The sequence below is a fragment of the Pristis pectinata genome, chromosome 1 (assembly GCF_009764475.1).
Source record: "Pristis pectinata isolate sPriPec2 chromosome 1, sPriPec2.1.pri, whole genome shotgun sequence".
NCBI lineage: Eukaryota > Metazoa > Chordata > Chondrichthyes > Rhinopristiformes > Pristidae > Pristis > Pristis pectinata.
Genome location: NC_067405.1, coordinates 65,461,257 through 65,479,521, shown reverse-complemented (window position 1 = coordinate 65,479,521; position 18,265 = coordinate 65,461,257). Strand labels below are relative to the sequence as shown.

Here is an 18,265-nt window from a genome sequence, read left to right as displayed (position 1 = left end):
CGGAATAGGTATTTTACCGAGACATCCTGTTCAATTACCTAAGTAGAATTAACATGTGAAAACTAAATTCATTACATCTAGGCAGTTAGATGTTTTATTGTGTCCTGACACTTGTGGTATGGTAAGATCAGCAAACCTGTTAATGATATACGATTGTTTAGTTGCAAAGCTTATACTGAGTAGCATCCTTTTTAGCTAAAGCTCCCAGCGCTATCCACGCTCTGTCAGTATGATTGCCGTGCCGTTTAAATTGTGTAAAACTGCTTCTCTGAAAAACAAGCTATTTTCTGTTTACCAGGGCAGTTCTGTTTGGATTAGTATTTACTTAGATCTTCTGTATAATCCTGGGAATGAATAAAACACGTTGTTGTAAACATTTCCAGCGTCCAGATTGTATTGGAAGATGCATTTAGATGGGTATCAGACACCAAATACAAATGGTGTCCGGATGGAGAGTATCTTATTCACTTGCTAATTAATTCTTTTCATTCTGACTGACTCCTTAAGGCGGGATGGAGTAGGAACGACGCAAAACTGGGAATCAGAGGAGAGGAGCAGCGAATGAAATCCTCTGTCAGAACTTGCCACGCTAACCTTCTGCTCTGGGCTTGAGAAGGACAGATGGAGGTGATTGTCCTTGCCACGTCGCTGCTGCTTTTCCGACTCGGTGTCGTAAGCTCTACGTCTGAGCCCTGGTCCGTGTGCCCCAGGGGATGTAATTGCAGAGAAGGCCTCAAGTACGTGAACTGCACAGCCGCCTCCCTCCGCCAGATCCCCGCCAGTCTACCGCCAGACACCGAGCATCTGGACCTCTCCAAGAATAATCTGACCGTTCTCCCCGCCAAAGCCTTCCACACCCTCTGGAGAATGAACATTCTCCTCATTAGTTCCTGCAACGTGAGGTTCGTGGAAGACGGAGCCTTCACTGTACTCGAGAACCTCTGGAGACTGGATCTCCAGAGGAATGACATCAGGCAGCTGGGCAACAGTTTTTCCGCTGGCCTCTCCTTCCTCAGTGAGCTCATACTATCTGACAACAACTTGGAGAGGCTTAATTCACAAATGTTCCAGTACCTGGACAATGTGAAGAAACTCTACCTTAATAATAACCGGATCTATCAGATCATGAACGGGGCTTTCAGAAGTATGACCAGACTCCGGCACCTGCACCTTCAGAATAACAGACTTGATTTCTTACACAATGGAGTGTTCTTCATGCTTCAGAGTCTGGAGGTGCTCAACCTTCAGGGTAATCGAATCAAAGATGTTGACACCGGCGTCTTCACGTCATTGACAAGTTTGACTGTCCTAAATCTTTCAAGAATGGCCTGGAACGAATTAAATTCAAGACGTTTTTGGGCATTCAGACTTGGGGCACTCACATCTTGCTGTCTGAGAATAACTGGACCTGTGACTGTGAGCTTCAGAGGGTTTTCGGGAAGTTGCACAGTGTCCAGCGCCTGATAGTCGATGACTACGACGACGTGATCTGCTTGGAGCCACCCGCACTAAGGGATTTGCCTTTGGCGTCTGTTGACACTCAGCTCTGCATAGCAGAGACTGTCACCGTCCTGATCATCACTTTCACAGTCTTCATTACTGTGGTAGCTGCCATTGTAATGGCGGAGAGGAACAGGAAGAAACGAACTGGAAAACATTGGAGCGAGGAGAGCGAAGACTTAGATTCACAAGATTAATGCATGTAATTCAGTGCTCAAGAGTAAGGTTCTTTCTCTGGAGGTCACAGAGTCAAAGATCCTCACGTTGTGATTCTCAGCTAACTAGACTAGGGCTCAATCCATTGCCAAGATTCAGTTAGCCATACTGAGTGTGCTACAACTGACCTTGATGTCACCAGATGAGGATAGATAAGCCTGCCCCTGAATGGTCACATCGTGATTTAGCCTGAATTTATATTTGTGTGAATATGCTTTAGGGACCAGCTTGGACTCAGACGTTAAACAGTCCCGACCTTTGCAGTCTATGTTCACCAAAACATAAGGAGTGGGGCAGTTATTTTACCTATTTCCCTGTTTATAAGGGGGCTGGGGGTTGGGAGAGGTGGTGGAGAGATTGCTAAGGGCAGCATACTGACTGGAAAGTTAAAATGGAAAAGCCTGCAATATATATAGAAGTTTCAACAGACTCCACCATAACTCTGAACTGAATGTAAATTGTAAGTTTAATCATAAGTGTGGTAAATAGTGGGAAATGAAGGAACAAGATCAGAATGCTCAGATGGAAAGGACATCAAATATTTATTAAAACTGTACAATTTTTAAAAATAATCATTCACAAGGATGATTATGGTGAGCTTGCCAAACACTCTTAATTTTACTGCAGCCTTATAACACACTCCCAGTCACTGCATATTCTCCATTATTGCTACCATTTGTCATATTGTTTTCTTAATATTACCAAGAAAACTATAAACTAACCTGGTGTTAGTCTCTTTGGAATGGGTGGTCTGTATTCAGAGCAACTGGATGTCAAATATGAGCAGAAGGCCAGCGAAAAAGCCTACACAAGATATAAAGTTTCCTTTGACCTGGGAGACCCAGCAATAATAGAATCCGCTAGCTGGCTTTCAATGGGGAAGATGGAAAATCTCCACTAGGATGTTTCCAAATGATGCTCAGAATATTCTCAAGATAAAAAAAAGACCTTATGAATTAAGTTGGAGGGTGAAAATTTGGTGACCATTCTTACCAGTATGATTATACTGGTAAACATTTGCCCTGAATGCTTCAGTCATTTTCTCACTGTTAAGCTATGCTGGTGTATTTTGGCTTGCTTTCAGCTCTGGGTCGTACACAGAAATTCCTAAAGGATCTGCTAGAAGTGCAAGTGTATTCATGTTTGACTGACAATTCCCCCTTAGCCTGGCATTTGCCACAGTGGCAGGCAATGGTTGGGATAGATATTATGTTTATTGAAAACAACAGTTATTTCGGCCTCGGGTGGTTGGGTTGTTGTAGAAGAGGTGCTACAGTTTGACAATGAATCTGACGAAGGGACTGGAAAAGTTAGCCAGGTATTTCCATTCCTGATTATTTCTGATGATCTTAGCTATGTGAACCTTGGAAGAATATGGGGCTGAGAATTGCTGTGATTTCTTTCCATGTTGTTTCCCATCATTTGCAGACTGTGAGGTGGGAAAGATGGAGCGGTGTTCTGGGACTGGGCTGTCGAATGAGCCTGGAAAATCCAAAAGGATGGGTGTTCTAGTTTCCGCTGAGTTTATGTTTGTGAATGGATTTACTGGCTGGGGTTTGATGGGTTGCACCAAGCAACCGGTCAGCAAGGAGCAGACATTTAAAGAGGGGGGGGGGGGAAGGAAGCAATGTTCTGTCAATAAGGCAATGCAGTAGACACTGTGGTCGGGCAGAGTGGGGTACAGGGTGGGCAGGCAGCTGGGCATTGGAGGAAATGGTTTGTAGATTGGCATCTGATCCCAGGGTGGGCTACAGAGTACTTGGTGAAACTGGAGCAATGCACTCTTAATCCACCTGCCTCAGAATCAGTTCTGTAAAGACATTGGCTCTTTCTGACTTGGCCGTTCCCTTAGCAGGTGGGCTTCCTGCAACACAGGAGACAACTGTGAAGGACATCAAATTTGAGGTGCAGGGATTCAAAGGACAGATCTGCTTCTGCAGAGCAGGTTGGTCATCTGTGACCCTCAATCCACCTCCACTAAAACCAGAAACTGCTTTGGAGGCAGTTTGGGATTTTTGCCATTTTTAAATCTTTTTTAATCTTACACTCATTGCCTGATGACAAGTCCATTGGCTTAAAGTTCCTTTTCACTGACTGGGCTTTCACACGATGATCTTAACCAATGGTACAAAATGGGACAAAACTGGACTAGTCTCATCTTTTGCATCTCTCTTCTTTTCCATTGAAGTTAATGGAAGCAAAAATCAGGAGAGGTATCGTTCAGGGTGGGTGGGTGAAATCTGACTTCATGCTGTCAGTTGAAATCAAATACCTGGAAAATGGAGTGCCACATTCTTTCAGTGTGTTAACATGAGGTGCTAGTGACTATTTGATCTTCTTGCTGGGCTAGAATACCCCATTGAAGTCAGCAATCCATGCACAAAACTGAGAGCTGTGTGACTCCTGTCAGGAGCTGTAGGCAGAGTTCACAGCTTCTGTGCTGTTGCCCGATGGACTGTTGGAAGGCTATCAGGACTCAAACAGTCTCTCTCCTCAGTGCTTGCAACTCATTGTTGTCAGTGGCTCCACTCCCCTGTGAGGAGCAGACTGTTCAGTAAGGTAGAGATAACAACACTGAGGCACACAACATGGAGATACTACCATCGTCAGTGAGACACACAGTGATGTTTCAGTATATCCTCTCTCTGCATTAACCTGCATCATCCTCTCTGTCTCTTTACTTTGTTCTCCTTGAAAACATTTAAATCCACCTCCTTGACCAGGTTTTTGATTGTCAGGTTTCGACATTTTATGTGGCCTGTCGTGAGATTTTGTTTGATAATCCTCCCAAGAAGCATTTTGAGACATCTTACTGTATTAAAAATTTATATAGTTATGAATTATTACTGTTGGTCTTTGCAGCTTTGCGTCACTCAACATTACTGAAGATGTTTGACAAAATATTCTCATCAAAATCCCTGTTATCTTCCCGTACTTTATTTGCTTCCTTTTGTAGCCAACATTTTTCTTTCCCTGTTGAGTTCAGGACTTTTTGGAAATGTTTTGTACTCCTTGACGCCAGGGTATTTTTTCCTCAGGCAAGAAATCTTTTCCATATCGGTTCTCTGACCAAACAGGTTACTTTAATTCCCCATGGCCTTTGTTTCTCCCTGGTGTCCTCTAGCCCCCCAACTATCATCCCTCTCCTTTGTTATCACTCATTGAAAGCATTACAGCCTACCTGTTTACACAATGTCCGATAATCGCTTGGGTATCCTATATTGGATATCTAGATAGGTTAATAATCAAGCTTCTCTTGTATCTTGGTGCAGTAGGCTTTCCAAAATAAACATTGTGACTTTGAAATGGGAGAAATGCTTTCACAAAGAAGTACATGATTACTCTGACGCCAGCCCCGACTGATTAAAGGGGCTCGGGTAGTAAATACAGGTAGAGGGATACGTGAACTGCAGTATGGAAAGATAACAGTTTCTGAGTGTGCACTTCAAAGTGGATGCAAACAGTTTGGGAGGGTGGAGGGGAGGTCTTGTTTGGAGGTAGTGGCTTTAGAGCAAACATCTGCAACTGTTTTCATGAATAGCCTGCCTTCAAAGAATTTGGGAATAGATCCGTCATGAGGTCTTATCTTTGGTGTGTACCTTTCATGTGAACACAAATGGGAGAACAAAGGAACTTGGTTTTCAACAGGTTTTCAGAAGGTTCAAACATATATTGCATGAATACTGCTTTGTCTCTGTACAGGCTGATTACTGTGCTGACTATTAGTAAAGTTTGTTCCATATACTCTACCATCAAGTGCCTCGTGCTTACCTGAAACATGTTGTCTCCAAGAGAAGGTGAGGAACTGAATACCAATGATATTAGGAACCATCTCAATCTCTTTCTGTCCCATCCCATCCCACTTTAACCCAATCTGCCCCATCGTATCTAATCCCATCCTATTTCTTAGATTACATTAATGTTTTCTTCTTTTCAACCTTTTTCTATTTGTGCCACACCCATCTCAAATTCAGAGGCTCTAGTATGTTCTCAATTTATTCAGCTTTCAGCATGTGGGTATCACTGGCAAGACCAAAATTTATTGTCCATCCCCAACTGCCCTTGAAGAGGTGATGATGAGTCACCTTCTTGGACCAATTCAGTTCTTCTAGTGAAGGTGCTCCCTCAGTGTTGCTGGGGACAGAGTTCTATGAGTTAGTGATGACGAAGGTGCATTGACATATTTCCAAGTCAGCCTTGACAAGTAAGTGCAATGGATTTGTAGATTGTACACAACACAGATACAGTGGGCCAGTGGTGGAGGGAGTGAATGTTTAGGATGGTGAATGGGCTGCTAATTAAGTGGGCTGCTTTGTCCTAGATTCTGTTGAGCTTCTGGGGAGTTATTGGGGATGGTCTCATCCAGGCATGTGGAGAGTATTCCATCTGGCATCTGTCTTGAGCCTTGTAGATGATGGAAAGGCTTTGGGGGTGTTAGGAAGAATCATTCACTACAGAGTAGACAGCCTTTGCTTTGCTATTATAGCCATGGTATTTATGTGGTAGATTGAGCTGAGCTTCTGGTCAGTGTGACCCTCAGGATGTTGATGGTAGGGGCTAGCAGTGGTAATGCCATTGGCTATCAAGGGTAGGTGTTGGATTCTCTCCTGTTGGAGATAGTCAGTGCCTGGAAGTTTTGTGCTGTGAATGCTGCTTGCCACTTATCATCCCTTGTTTGGGTTGTCCTGCATACAGGCACAGACTGCTTCATTTTCTGGGAGATGCTGCATCCTAAATATGGTTCTCAATTGAAAGGACCAGATTCAGTCTCACACAGTCGTGCATTTAGGTTCATTAACGGTGTACAAGCTAAGCACGTAGGTACTAATATTGTCTTGGGGGGGTGACTTTGCATTCCAGTAAGGAAAATAAAAATGTGAAACTTTGTGTCCACCTTCTGCGGTCTTTTACGATTCATCCCATGTTTTCAAACACTATTGAAGAATAGAAAGCAGAATTAGAGACATAAAAGTGCATTTCTTTCTACTCTCCCCCCAGAATATTCAGTCTCCTTGACCTGAAGGCAGTGACATCTGCTGGAGTATGGATTCACAGTCCAGCCCTGTATCCAGTCCAAATGACCTTTCTTCATCTCCAAGCCTATAGGGTACTGGTGGGCTATCTGGACCATCACAATCAGCTCAGTCCTCATCCAACTTCAGCTGCACCACATTGGGAGAGATGGTTAATGCGCGGAGCAGAAGCTTTAGCTGATTGCTGTCTTCTCTTCCAGACAAAGGTACTGAGGGCTGTTACTGTATTCCCTGCGTTTCTCAGTCAGTCAGCTAATTCAACACGACTAGCAGCTGAATCTCAGGCTTTTCCAACCCTCTGAAAAATATGCTCAGCCAACTAACATTATCACTAATATCACTAACAGTAACACTAACACTGGCACTAATTTGTGGTAAAATTCTCATTTTGAACTCCAGGGAGGAAAGGAAAAGTATGGGTTTCTGAGAACAGATTCACTGGCATCTCCCACGATAAATTGTGTTCTGGCTAATTTTATTAATCCAAATTTTAAAAAAGGTTACATTTCAAATTGCAATATTAAACCATTTTCATGGAATTTTAATCCATAGTGTAGCGACTCACCATCTGAGCAAGCGAACTGACTCGACGGTCGGGTCGCATGTCGTCGGAGCGGAGAGGCCCAAGATGGCGTTGGGCCTTCGTCTTCCCCGAGCGATGGGGAGAACCCGCGCACGGGAAAAGTTTGATGACGTAGTGTATACGTCATTTCCGTTTTCGGTGGGCAGGAACCATTCCTCTTAAAAGGCCCGCGGAAGGCGGGAAAATAAATCAGTTTTTGTTCTGCAGCCCACCGACTAGTGTCTTGCTTTCACATTGCGGTAGCAGCCGTTACATTGGTGACCCCATCGGTCCAAACGGACTTTGGACCCGCACAATGGATGACAATGCAGCAGCCTACGCAGTGGCACTCAAGCTGCCCACCTTTTGGATGCTTCGGCCCAGCGTCTGGTTCAACCAGGCTGAAGCACAATTCCAACTTCAGCAGATCACCTCTGACGTCATGACTGATTCCTGCGCCCAGGCGCTGCTCACAACTTGGATCTCATGTTTTGGTGTTCCGGCCCACATCACTTCAGACAGGGGCACCCAGTTTACCTCCAGCCTCTAGTCTGCATTAGTGAACATGCTAGGGATGCAGCTGCACACCACCACGGCCTACCACCCTCAATCTAACGGGTTGGTGGAACGTTTCCACCACCATCCGAAATCAGCCCTGATGACCCACCTGAAAGGTCCTAACTGGGTTGACGAACTGCCTTGGGTCCTGTTCGGCATATGCACTGCCCCCAAGGAAGATCTCCACGCTTCGTCAGCGGAACTCATGTACAGTGCGCCCCTGGTCGTCCCAGGGGATTTCATACCCACCCTTCGGGGCCAAGAGGAACAACCCATGGCAGTCCTGGAAAGACTGCACGAGAGGCTTGGCAGCTTGGCACCGATTCCCACTTCGCGGCATGGTCAAGCCCCATCCTGTGAGCTCAAGAAACTACGAGACTGTAAGTTCGTTTTCGTTCGCAGGGGCACACCCCGGGCACCGTTGCAAAGACCATACGAGGGGCTGTTCCGGGTCATCAAGAATAATGGGTCCACCTTTATTTTGGACATTGGGAGCAAGGAAGAGGTCTTCACGACGGACTGCCTCAAACCGGCCCATTTAGATCAACAACAACCGGTCGAGGTCCCAACACTGCGACGCAGAGGCCGACCTCCTAAGCAACGGCTAGCACAGCCCGCGAACCTTGGGGACCGTATCGCCGGTTCGGGGGGGGGGGGGGGGGTTGCGTAGCGACTCATCGTCTGAGCAAGCAAACCGGCTCAGCGGTCGGGTCGCGCATCGTCGGAGCGACAAGGCCCAAGATGGCGTTGGGCCTTCGTCTTCCCCGAGCGACGGGGAGAACCCGCGCGCAGGAAAAGTTTGATGACGCAGCGCATATGTCATTTCCGTTTTCGGTGGGCGGGAACCGTTCTTGTTAAAAGGCCCGCAGAAGGCGGGAAAATAAATCAGTTTTTGTTCTGCAGCCCACCGACTAGTGTCTTGCTTTCACATCGCGGTAGCAGCCGCTACAATAGCAACTTTAATAATGAATTGATGTTTAGAAATTCTCAGTTATTCCTGTACTCTTGTATAATACATAATTGGTGCCTTGTGCCTAGCTAAAGCTTGCAACCATATGAAAATAAGAATGGAAAAAACATTATCAAGCATTCAATGCCCACTGAGACACCGGCCCTACCCACTCAAGTTGTGTAATCTCCTAGGGGAGGCACAATAGAACTAAAGCTGATTTGGGAAAAGCACTGAGAAATTCCTCTTGGATTTTTTAACATTATCTAGCAAAACTCCAGATGTGATTGTCTCACCACTCACATTGTTCCGATCCCATTTTACTCTTTCGTATATAGAAATATCCCCCTCTTTCAATAACTTGTTCAGCTGCATTTTGAAGGGATGTGGGGAACCCATGCTCATTAGATGTTCCAGTGATTGGTTCCAGAGGGAGATGACTCTGAAAAACAAATATGTAACTTAACTCTTTGCTTTCTCAGGTGATAGTCTAAATGGACAGAATCTCCTCACTTCATTATTTAAAAACTCACATCAACATCCCCTCTAAGCCATGATTTTTTAATGAGAGAGCAGCAACTTGAGCTAATAGTAATGATTGTAAGTGCTAAGTGGGTAGCATTTTTGTTACAATCTTCTATTCCTTTTCCAGAACCTTGACATGCTTAATATTGGATGATATATGGGACCCGAAAAATGGACATGATAGATAAAGTGTAACCATGCCATATATCATTTGAGACTAGTGCCCTTTCTATTTTTGTATTCATTTTCTAATTACCTAAGTTTCACTTAGATCAGCAGTCATGATAAATCATGGTAGCTTTAGTCCCTTTGTGAGTCTTTTGCAAATCTGATGTCGAACGATTGTTATCCTAATATATGGACAGACCTATTAATTCTGGGGGACACTCCCTCTTTCTTTATGTCTCTGCATTCATTCTCTCTGCAACAAAATCCCAACACTGGCATTTTTCATTTGATGCATCGTAGATTAAATTGCTCATTGCATAGCTCTTCACGGCTGGTTGCTATGTCACAGAGTTTCCATTGAGCTGCCAACTCTCTGGAAGCTCATGCTGCAGAGCAACCTGACTGTGGTTGTGCTGCCTCTTGGTACCTTGTTTGCAGTTTACACGATTAACAGCTGTTTGAACAAACTTTGAGTTGAGAAGCGTTATACACCTGCAGTTGAGGCCGTGCTGGGTTGCATCACCAGAATTACTGAGGTTGATCTGAGGAAAGAGGTATATAAAGTTATGAAAGGCATAGAGAGGGTAGGTAGTCAGAATCTGTTTCGCTTGATAGGAGTGTCAAGAAGAAAAGGGCATAGGTTTAAGGTGAGAGGAAGAAGTTTTAAAGGGGATCTGAGGGATAAGTTTTTTATATAGAGTGTGGTTGATATCCGTAATGTGCTGCCAGAGGAGGTGGTGGAGTCAGGTGCAATCACTATGGTTAAGAGATATTTAGAAAGGCTCTTAAAAAGACAAGGTATAGAAGAATAAGGACCCCAGGCATGCAAATGGGATCAGTGTAGTGCAGATGAGCAAAAAGGTCCGCATGAATATGGTGGGCCAAAGGGCCCATTACTGTGTGTACAAACTCTGTGACTCAATCTGTTATATTCAGAGATGGTTCAGCTTTGTGGTGAAAAAGGTTACACATCCGGCAACATGTTCATCAGCACTGCCTCACAGCTCCAGTGACCTGGGTTTGATCCTGACCTCTGGTGCCATCTGTGTGGAGTTTGCACATTCTCTCTGTGACCACATGGATTTCCTCCGGGTGCTTCAAAGACATGAGGATTGTTAGGTTAATTGGCCGCTGTAAATTGCCCCTAGTGTGTAGGTGAGTGGTAGATGGTGCCAGAGCGTGGTAACTCATTGCAAGCTGCTCTCTGCAGATCTACTCATTACTTCTATTACAATCATTCTAATCTTTTAAATCTAAATTCTATGACTCTAAGAATCATTCTGTTATTGCTTTCCCTTGTACTACCTCAATGCACTGTTGTAATGAAATGATCTGTGTGGATGGCATGCAAAACAAAGGTTTTCATTGTACGTCAGTACACATGACAGTCATAAACCAATTTACCAATTTAAATTGATGGAATGTGGGGAGAATAAAATGGGATTAATGTAACATTGGTGTAAGTGGGTGGTTGACGGTTGGTGTGCCGGAGGGCTTGTTGCCATGCTGTATGGTTCAATGGCTTTATGTAATGTTCCAGTCTGGTCTGTTGTATACCAACCGAAAGAGTAAATACAAGGAGCAATGTGTTTTTACCGCACCTCCAATGCTGAACTATTAGAGCTTGGTCCTCTGTTTGTTTCTCAAAAATGCATTATGTTACCACACTAAATGCAAGTGCTGTAATGGCAGGGTAAGAGGACTCCTTTATGCAGCAGCTGATCCAGTGCATTATTTCAATGCGCTGTGCTTCTAAAAACCTGGAGAAATATTAACTCCTGCTTCATTAAGAGGCGGTGCGATGACACAGCAGTAACATTTGGTGCATGCACCTCTGGGAGCTCAGATTAAACCTAACAAGGATTAATGAAATGCCCTGGTACTTATTAGTAAGCTGTTTTCAATTTGGGGCAGTATTCTCTGTCCACAATCTAGCTCAATCTGACATTAAATTGATAATATCACTCAAAAGTGGCAAGCAAGATAAATGAAATGTACCATGACCCCACCCTGTACTCTTTGGATGATGGGGTTAAGATATATTGGGAGAAACTTTTGATCCTTGTTATGACTTGGAAGGAGTGCACAATTATGTTGGTAGCTATAAATGGCGGAAAGAAAATCACTCTGTTCTCGGCAATGATTTCCTTCGCTTTGACATGGATGCAATCTCACCTGAGATAAATAATATATTGAAACACACTCAATGCTGGTTTTGTACTCTGGTAATATCTTTTGTTCTTGCGCTGATAGATTTCAATGGAGTGACAAAGCATCTGTATCCAGGAACTAATGAATAGTGAAGATTGATGGCTTGTGGGAGCACATCAAGGTCTCCTCTAAATAACCTGTGGGAGAAGATCAAGGCCTATTTATAACAATTGTTTTATAAAGGCTCCTTTTAACCCAGAGGAAGTATCGTCGGCAGCAGAAGAGGAGTGATGAATGAAGACTCTGAGGAGAGCCAGCTGCTTGGAACTTAAGAATCATACTGAAGAAACAACAGCGCTGCTGCATTTATTTCAGTGTACACCTGTCATTCAATGAAGTCTGTCCAATTGAAAACCATTTGTTGAGTGAAATGATCTGGGGAGTCTTAGTCTAGTTCCTAAAGGGTATGGGTATAATTTGCCCTTAAATTAGCATCTCACCAGAGGATAGCTTGTCTGGGCTTTAACATTAAGTCGCTGTTCTTTTGAGATTGGAGCTGAGGAACATAGGACTGGAATAAGCTGTACAGTCCCTGAAGCCACTCACAATTTATATCAATGACCTGGATGAGGAGATCAATTACAATGTACTCAGGTTTGTTGATGATACAAAGCTGGTGGTGTGGATTGTGAGGAGGATGCAGCGAGAGTTCAGGGGGATAAGGACAGGCTAAGTGAATGTTAGATGGAATTAATCGTGGAGTCATATAGTTGTACAGTACAGAAACAGGCCCTTCAGCCCATCATAACCATGTTGACCTTTTTGCCCATCACTAATCCCATTTTACATTAGGTCCGTATCCTTCTATGCCTTGCCTATTTAAGTTTCCATCAAAATGTCTCTTAATTGTGGTGATTGTATCTGATTCCTCCACGTCCTCCGGCAGTGCATTCCAGATTCCTCCTCTCAGATCCCCTTTAAAACACCTTCCTCTCAACTTAAACCTATGCCTTCTTGTTTTTGATAACCCTACCATGGAAAACAGAATCTGAGGGTGGCATCAAGGTATCCTGGCAAAACTGAAATCAATGGGCATCAAAGGGCCTCAAGTCAGTGGAGTCACACTGGCGCAGTGGAAGATGATGACGGTTGTTGGAGGTCATGTTGGACGTCAATCACCCCAGCTCCAGGACATCAGGACTTCCTCAGAGTAATGTTCTGCACCCAACCATTTTCAGCTGCTTCATCAATGACCTTCCTTCCATCATGATGTCAGGAGTGGGATTGCTCACGGATGATTTCACAGTGTTCAATTCCATTCCAAACGAATCAACCCTCCCTGCATGCAGCAAGACCTGGACCACATTCAGGTATGGGCCGATGGGCAGCACGGTAGCGTAGCGGTTAGCGTAACCGCTATTACAGCACCAGCGACCTGGGTTCAATTCCTGCCACTGTCTGTAAGGAGTTTGTATGTTCTCCCCGTGTGTCTGTGTGGGTTTCCTCCAGGTGCTCCGGTTTCCTCCCACGTTCCAAAGACATACAGGTTAGGAGCTGTGGGCATGGTATGTTGGTGCTGGAAGAGTGGCAGCACTTGCGGGCAGCCCCCAGCACATTCTCAGTAATGCAAAAAAAAGATGCATTTCACTGTGTGTTTCGATGTACAGGTGACTAATAAATAATACCTATCTAAATATCTATCAGTGGCAAGTAACATTTACACCACAGTAGTGTCAAAGACCACCTCCAACAAGAGAGAGTCTAACCTCCTTCCCCTGACATTCAATAGCAAGGCCATCTCCAAGACCCGCACCATTAATGTGCTCTGGTCACCTTTGACTGCAAACTTCAATGGACTAGCCACCGAAATACTGGTGGCTACAAGAGCAGGTTAGATGCTGGGCATCCTGTGGTGAGTGACTCACCTCCTGAAACCTCAGAACCATTCCACTTGCCTGAGTGAGTTCAGCTGCGACAACTCTTAAGAAGCTCAACGCAGTCTGTTGTGTAGCAGCCCGCTTGACTGGCACCCCATCCACCACCTAAATATTCATGCTCTCCACCATCTACAAAATACACCGCAGTTACTCACCTTGGCTACTCCGCTGGCACCTCCCAAACCAAAGAAGGACAAAGGCAGCAGTTATATGGAGCACCATCACCTGCAGGTTCCCCTCCGAGTCACACACTGCCCTGACTTGGAAATATATCACTGTTCCTTCATTGTCACTGGGTCTAAATCCTGGAACTCTCTCCCCAACAGCACTGTGGGAGCACTTTGACCAGATGGACTGTAGTAGTTAGTTTTCATAGAAATTCATAGAATTATTCAGCAGGGAAACAGGCCCTTCAGCCCAACTTGTTCATGCCGACCATGAGGCATATCTACGTTATCTTTCCCCTCTCACAAATCTATACCCTCTAGTTTTAGACACCCCTGCTCTGGGAAAATGATTGTGACTATCCACCTTATTTATGCCCCTCATAATTTTATTAAACTCTGTAAGGTCACCCCTCAGCCTCCTTCGCTCCAGGGAAAACAGTCCCAGCCTATCCAGTCTCTCCTTATAACTCAAGCATTCCAGGCCTGGCAATATCCATATGCATCTTTCCTGCACTCTCTCTAGCTTAATCACATCCTTCCTATAGTATGGTGACCTGAACCTCACACAGTACTCCAGGTGCGGACTAACAAATGATTTGTACAAGTTCAAGAATCAGAATCAGAATCAGGTTTATTATCACTGACATATGACATGAAATTTGTTGTTTTGCGGCAGCAGTACAGTGCAAAAACATAAAAATCTACAAATTACAAAAGTAAATAAATATTGCAAACAAAAGGAATAATGAGGTAGTGTTCATAAGTTCATGGACAGTGCAGAATCTGATGGCGGAAGGGAAGAAGCTGTTCCTAAATTGTTGATTGTGGGTCTTCAGGCTCCTGTACCTACTCCCTGATGGTAGTAACGAGAAGAGGGCATCATTAAGGTGAGGGTCCTTAATGATGGATGCTGCCTTCTTGAGGCACCGCCTCTTGAAGATGTCCTCGATGGGTCTTTTAAGAGACTGTTGGATAGGTACATGGAGCTGAGAAAAATAGATGGCTATGGGTAAGCCTAGTAATTTCTAGGGTAGGGACATGTTCAGCACAGCTTTGTGGGCTGAAGGGCCTGAATTGTGCTGTAGTTTTTCTATGTTTCTATGCTTCTATGGCAGGGAGGGTTGTGTCCATGGTGGAGCTGGCTGAGTCTATCACCCTCCGCAGCCTCTTGTGATCCTGTGCATTGGAACCTCCATACCAGTCTGTGATACAACCAATCAGAATACTCTCCACCGTACGTCTACAGAAATTTGTGAGAGTGTTTGGTGACATACCAAATTGCCTCAAACTTCTAACAAAGTAGAACCACTGGCATATCTTCTACCTGATTGCATCAATGTGTTGGGCCCAGGATAGATGCCCTGAGATGTTAATGCCTAGGAACATGAAGCTGCTCACCTTTTCCACCGCTGACACCTCAATGAGGACTGGTGTGGGTGTGGTGAAAGAAAGTGGCTCTTCCCGATCTTCTCCAAAGCAGTTAGAGATGGGTAGTAATGCTGGTCTCACCAGTGACGGTAAGTTCCCCCCAAAAAATTATGTCTTAATACATCATTAAAAAGCTGAATGGAATATTGAGGGTCTGAATTCCCCTAAGTTCCTGGGTGCATGAGTGACACCTGTAATGTATCTAACGTGGTTAGGGCTAATAATCCTCACCTCTTTGCAGAGAGGACTGGCAGCTACTTCTGCTGATAAAATATTGACCAAGGTACTGCTTCGGATCAAAACATCTCTTCACAAAGAGGGATCTTCATGATATATAACTCCAATTAAACCCTGAAAAGATCTCACGGTATCACTGATCCCAGTTTTAAATAGATATTGACAAGCATGCAGAGAAGTCTATAGCTGCTGACTAAGCCTGTTGCTATTTGATGGACATACACAAGGGCCAGAAAATTTATTCCGGTTCATTTTTTTTGGTGTTAAAATGGCAAAGTGAGTCTTCCTAATGCCGCTTGTGAAGGCTGAACAAGGATCAAGGATTTCAGTTGAGAGATTCATGGAAAGTAATGTCGGTCTTCCTGCTTTAGCTGAGTGGTTGGTTTCAGCATGACGTTCCCTACGAATGCATTGTATCTCCTCAGAATCAGAATCAGAATCAGAATCTGGTTTATTATCACTGACATATGTGATGAAATTTATTGTTTTGTGGCAGCAGTACAGTGCAAGACATAAAAATTGCCATAAGTTACAAAAAAATAAATAAATAAAATAGTGCATTATCACACTGCAACAGCAAATGTGAGGCTTGCAGGCAGCTCTTAAAAGGTCCTGCCACTATATAAAGCCACACTATTGCAACTCTAGGGGAGATTTGCTGCTGAATGAATGGAAGAGGTGTGAGAGATTGTTTCGGGGGGGTGGGGGGGCAAGGGGGGTGTGGTGGGGGCGCAATTTACAGCAGACAATTAACCGACCAACCTGCAAGTCTTTGGAACATGGGAGGAAACTAGAGCCCCCGGAGGAAACCCACGCGATCACAGGGAGAACGTGCAAACTCCAGCACCGGAGGTCAGGATTGACCCTGGCAGAGTCTCTATCCACTCTGCCACTTTGCTGTCACCTTTAAAATCTGACTTTGAAACCTGGTATCTGGACCTTGAAAAATCACCTGGCTCAGCAAGAAGGTGCAGAGAAGATTCACAGGAATGTTGCCGGGACTGGAGGACTTGAGTCACAAGGAGAGATTGGATAGGCTGGGACTGTTTCTCTCTGGAGTGAAGGAGACTGAGGGGGTGACGTTATTGAGGTTTAGAAAATCATGAGGATCAGAGATAAGGTAGATGGTCACGGTCTTCTTCCCAGGGTAGGGGAGTCTAAAACTAGAGGGCATGTGTCTAAGTTGAGGGAGGAAAGATTTGAAAGGGATCTGTGGGGCAGCTTTTTCACACAGAGAGTGGTGGGTATGTGGGATGAGCTGCCATAGGAGGTGGTAGATCCAGTTACAGTTACAATGCTTAAAAAGATAGGAAAGTTTTGGAAGGATATAGGTCAAATGCAGGCAAATAGGTTTAACTCAGGTAGGCACCCTTGTCAGCATGGATGAGTTGGACTGAAGGGCCTGTTTCTGTGATGTATGTCTCTAAGACTTTATAAGGTCCTTCAGGGAAGGAAATGTGTGTTCCTTGCCTATGTGTAATCCAGGTTCACGAAAATGTGGCTGACTATTAACTATGCTCTCCAGCGAGCTGGCCTATTCAAGTGGAATTGGGGATGACTAATGAATGCATCTTGATACATCCTGTGAATGAACTTAGAAAATACATAAATAGTCTGCAAAGGCCCAGGCACAATCTCCAGCTGAAGTAGCCCTGTATAAGGGGAAGAACACCCTGATCAAGTGATTCATTTACGAAAGAGTTCCCAGAAAAACTACAGATGAAAAATGCCTGTTCCAAATGCCGTTAGGGTAGAACTGGTTTCTTACGGTTCATTTTGTTCATCAAACAGTGAGATCGAAGCTGATTCTGAGGTCGTCCCTGAGAATGAACCAGATCTGAACAATTAGGTTAAAATGGAGAAACATCCTGCAATTAGTGACCTGAAGATCAATGGAAAGGAAATGTTTACATGAGGACATGGGAAAAGATGGTGACAGCGAGGTGTTGTCTGCCAGTCTGGCTTGATTCCAGAGTAATAGAAAGTAAAAAAAAAGCATATTTGGAAACATAAAAAATAGAAAATGCTGGAAACACTCAGGCACTGTAGTGTAGCGGTTAGCGTAACGCTTTACAGTGCCAGAGACCTGGGTTCAATTCTGGCCACTGTCTGTAAGGAGTTTGTACGTTCTCCCCATGTCTGCGTGGGTTTCTTCCTGGTGCTCCGGTTTCCTCCCACATTCCAAAGACGTACGGGTTAGGAAGTTGTGGGCATGCTATGTTGGTGCCGGAAGCGTGGCGACACTTGCAGGCTGCCCCTAGAACACTCTACATAAAAGATGTATTTCACAGTGCGTTTCGATGTACATGTGACTAATAAAGATCTTATCTTATCTTATCTTAATCAACCTGAAACACTGATTCAGTTTCTCTTTCCACAGACACTGCCTGACCTGTTGAGTGTTTCCTGCGTTTGCTGTTTTTATTCCAGAGTAACTTCTGGTTCCCCATTCGAGGGTTTGAGCTGCACATGCAGGATGCTAGGCTGATTATCTAAGTGGAGTCTCCGGAGTAGTAGAGTACCAGGAGGTGATTCATGTTTGGAGCTGATGTTATTTTCATGAGACGACTGCCTCATTTAGTTCAGCTCCTCCAGAACGCTTCCTGGAAAGTGCCAATAGGTTCAGAACATCTAAAAAACACCCCCATCTCTCAAACAGACAATTTCACTCCCTGATAACAAGGAAACAGAAATTTCTACAGAGCTCCTCTGGCCTTGATACAGAAGTGTCATTGGAACTGTGAAAAAAAAATTATGGGCAATAAGTCACCCCACTTTGGCCAAAGCTACAGTGGTGGACATGGAAGTATAAGGCCCTGGTCACCAATTCCACC

The 18,265-nt window shown here is 44.5% G+C and overlaps 1 protein-coding gene across 1 annotated transcript; it reads left to right on the top strand.

Annotated features, from left to right (window-relative positions):
- The first annotated feature begins 621 nt into the window (after positions 1-621).
- Positions 622-1,697, top strand: LOC127566952 (leucine-rich repeat-containing protein 3B-like). The gene is given in 2 exon segments (XM_052009879.1): positions 622-1,318; positions 1,321-1,697. Coding segments are annotated over 2 exon segments (1,074 nt in total).
- The last annotated feature ends 16,568 nt before the right edge of the window (positions 1,698-18,265 follow it).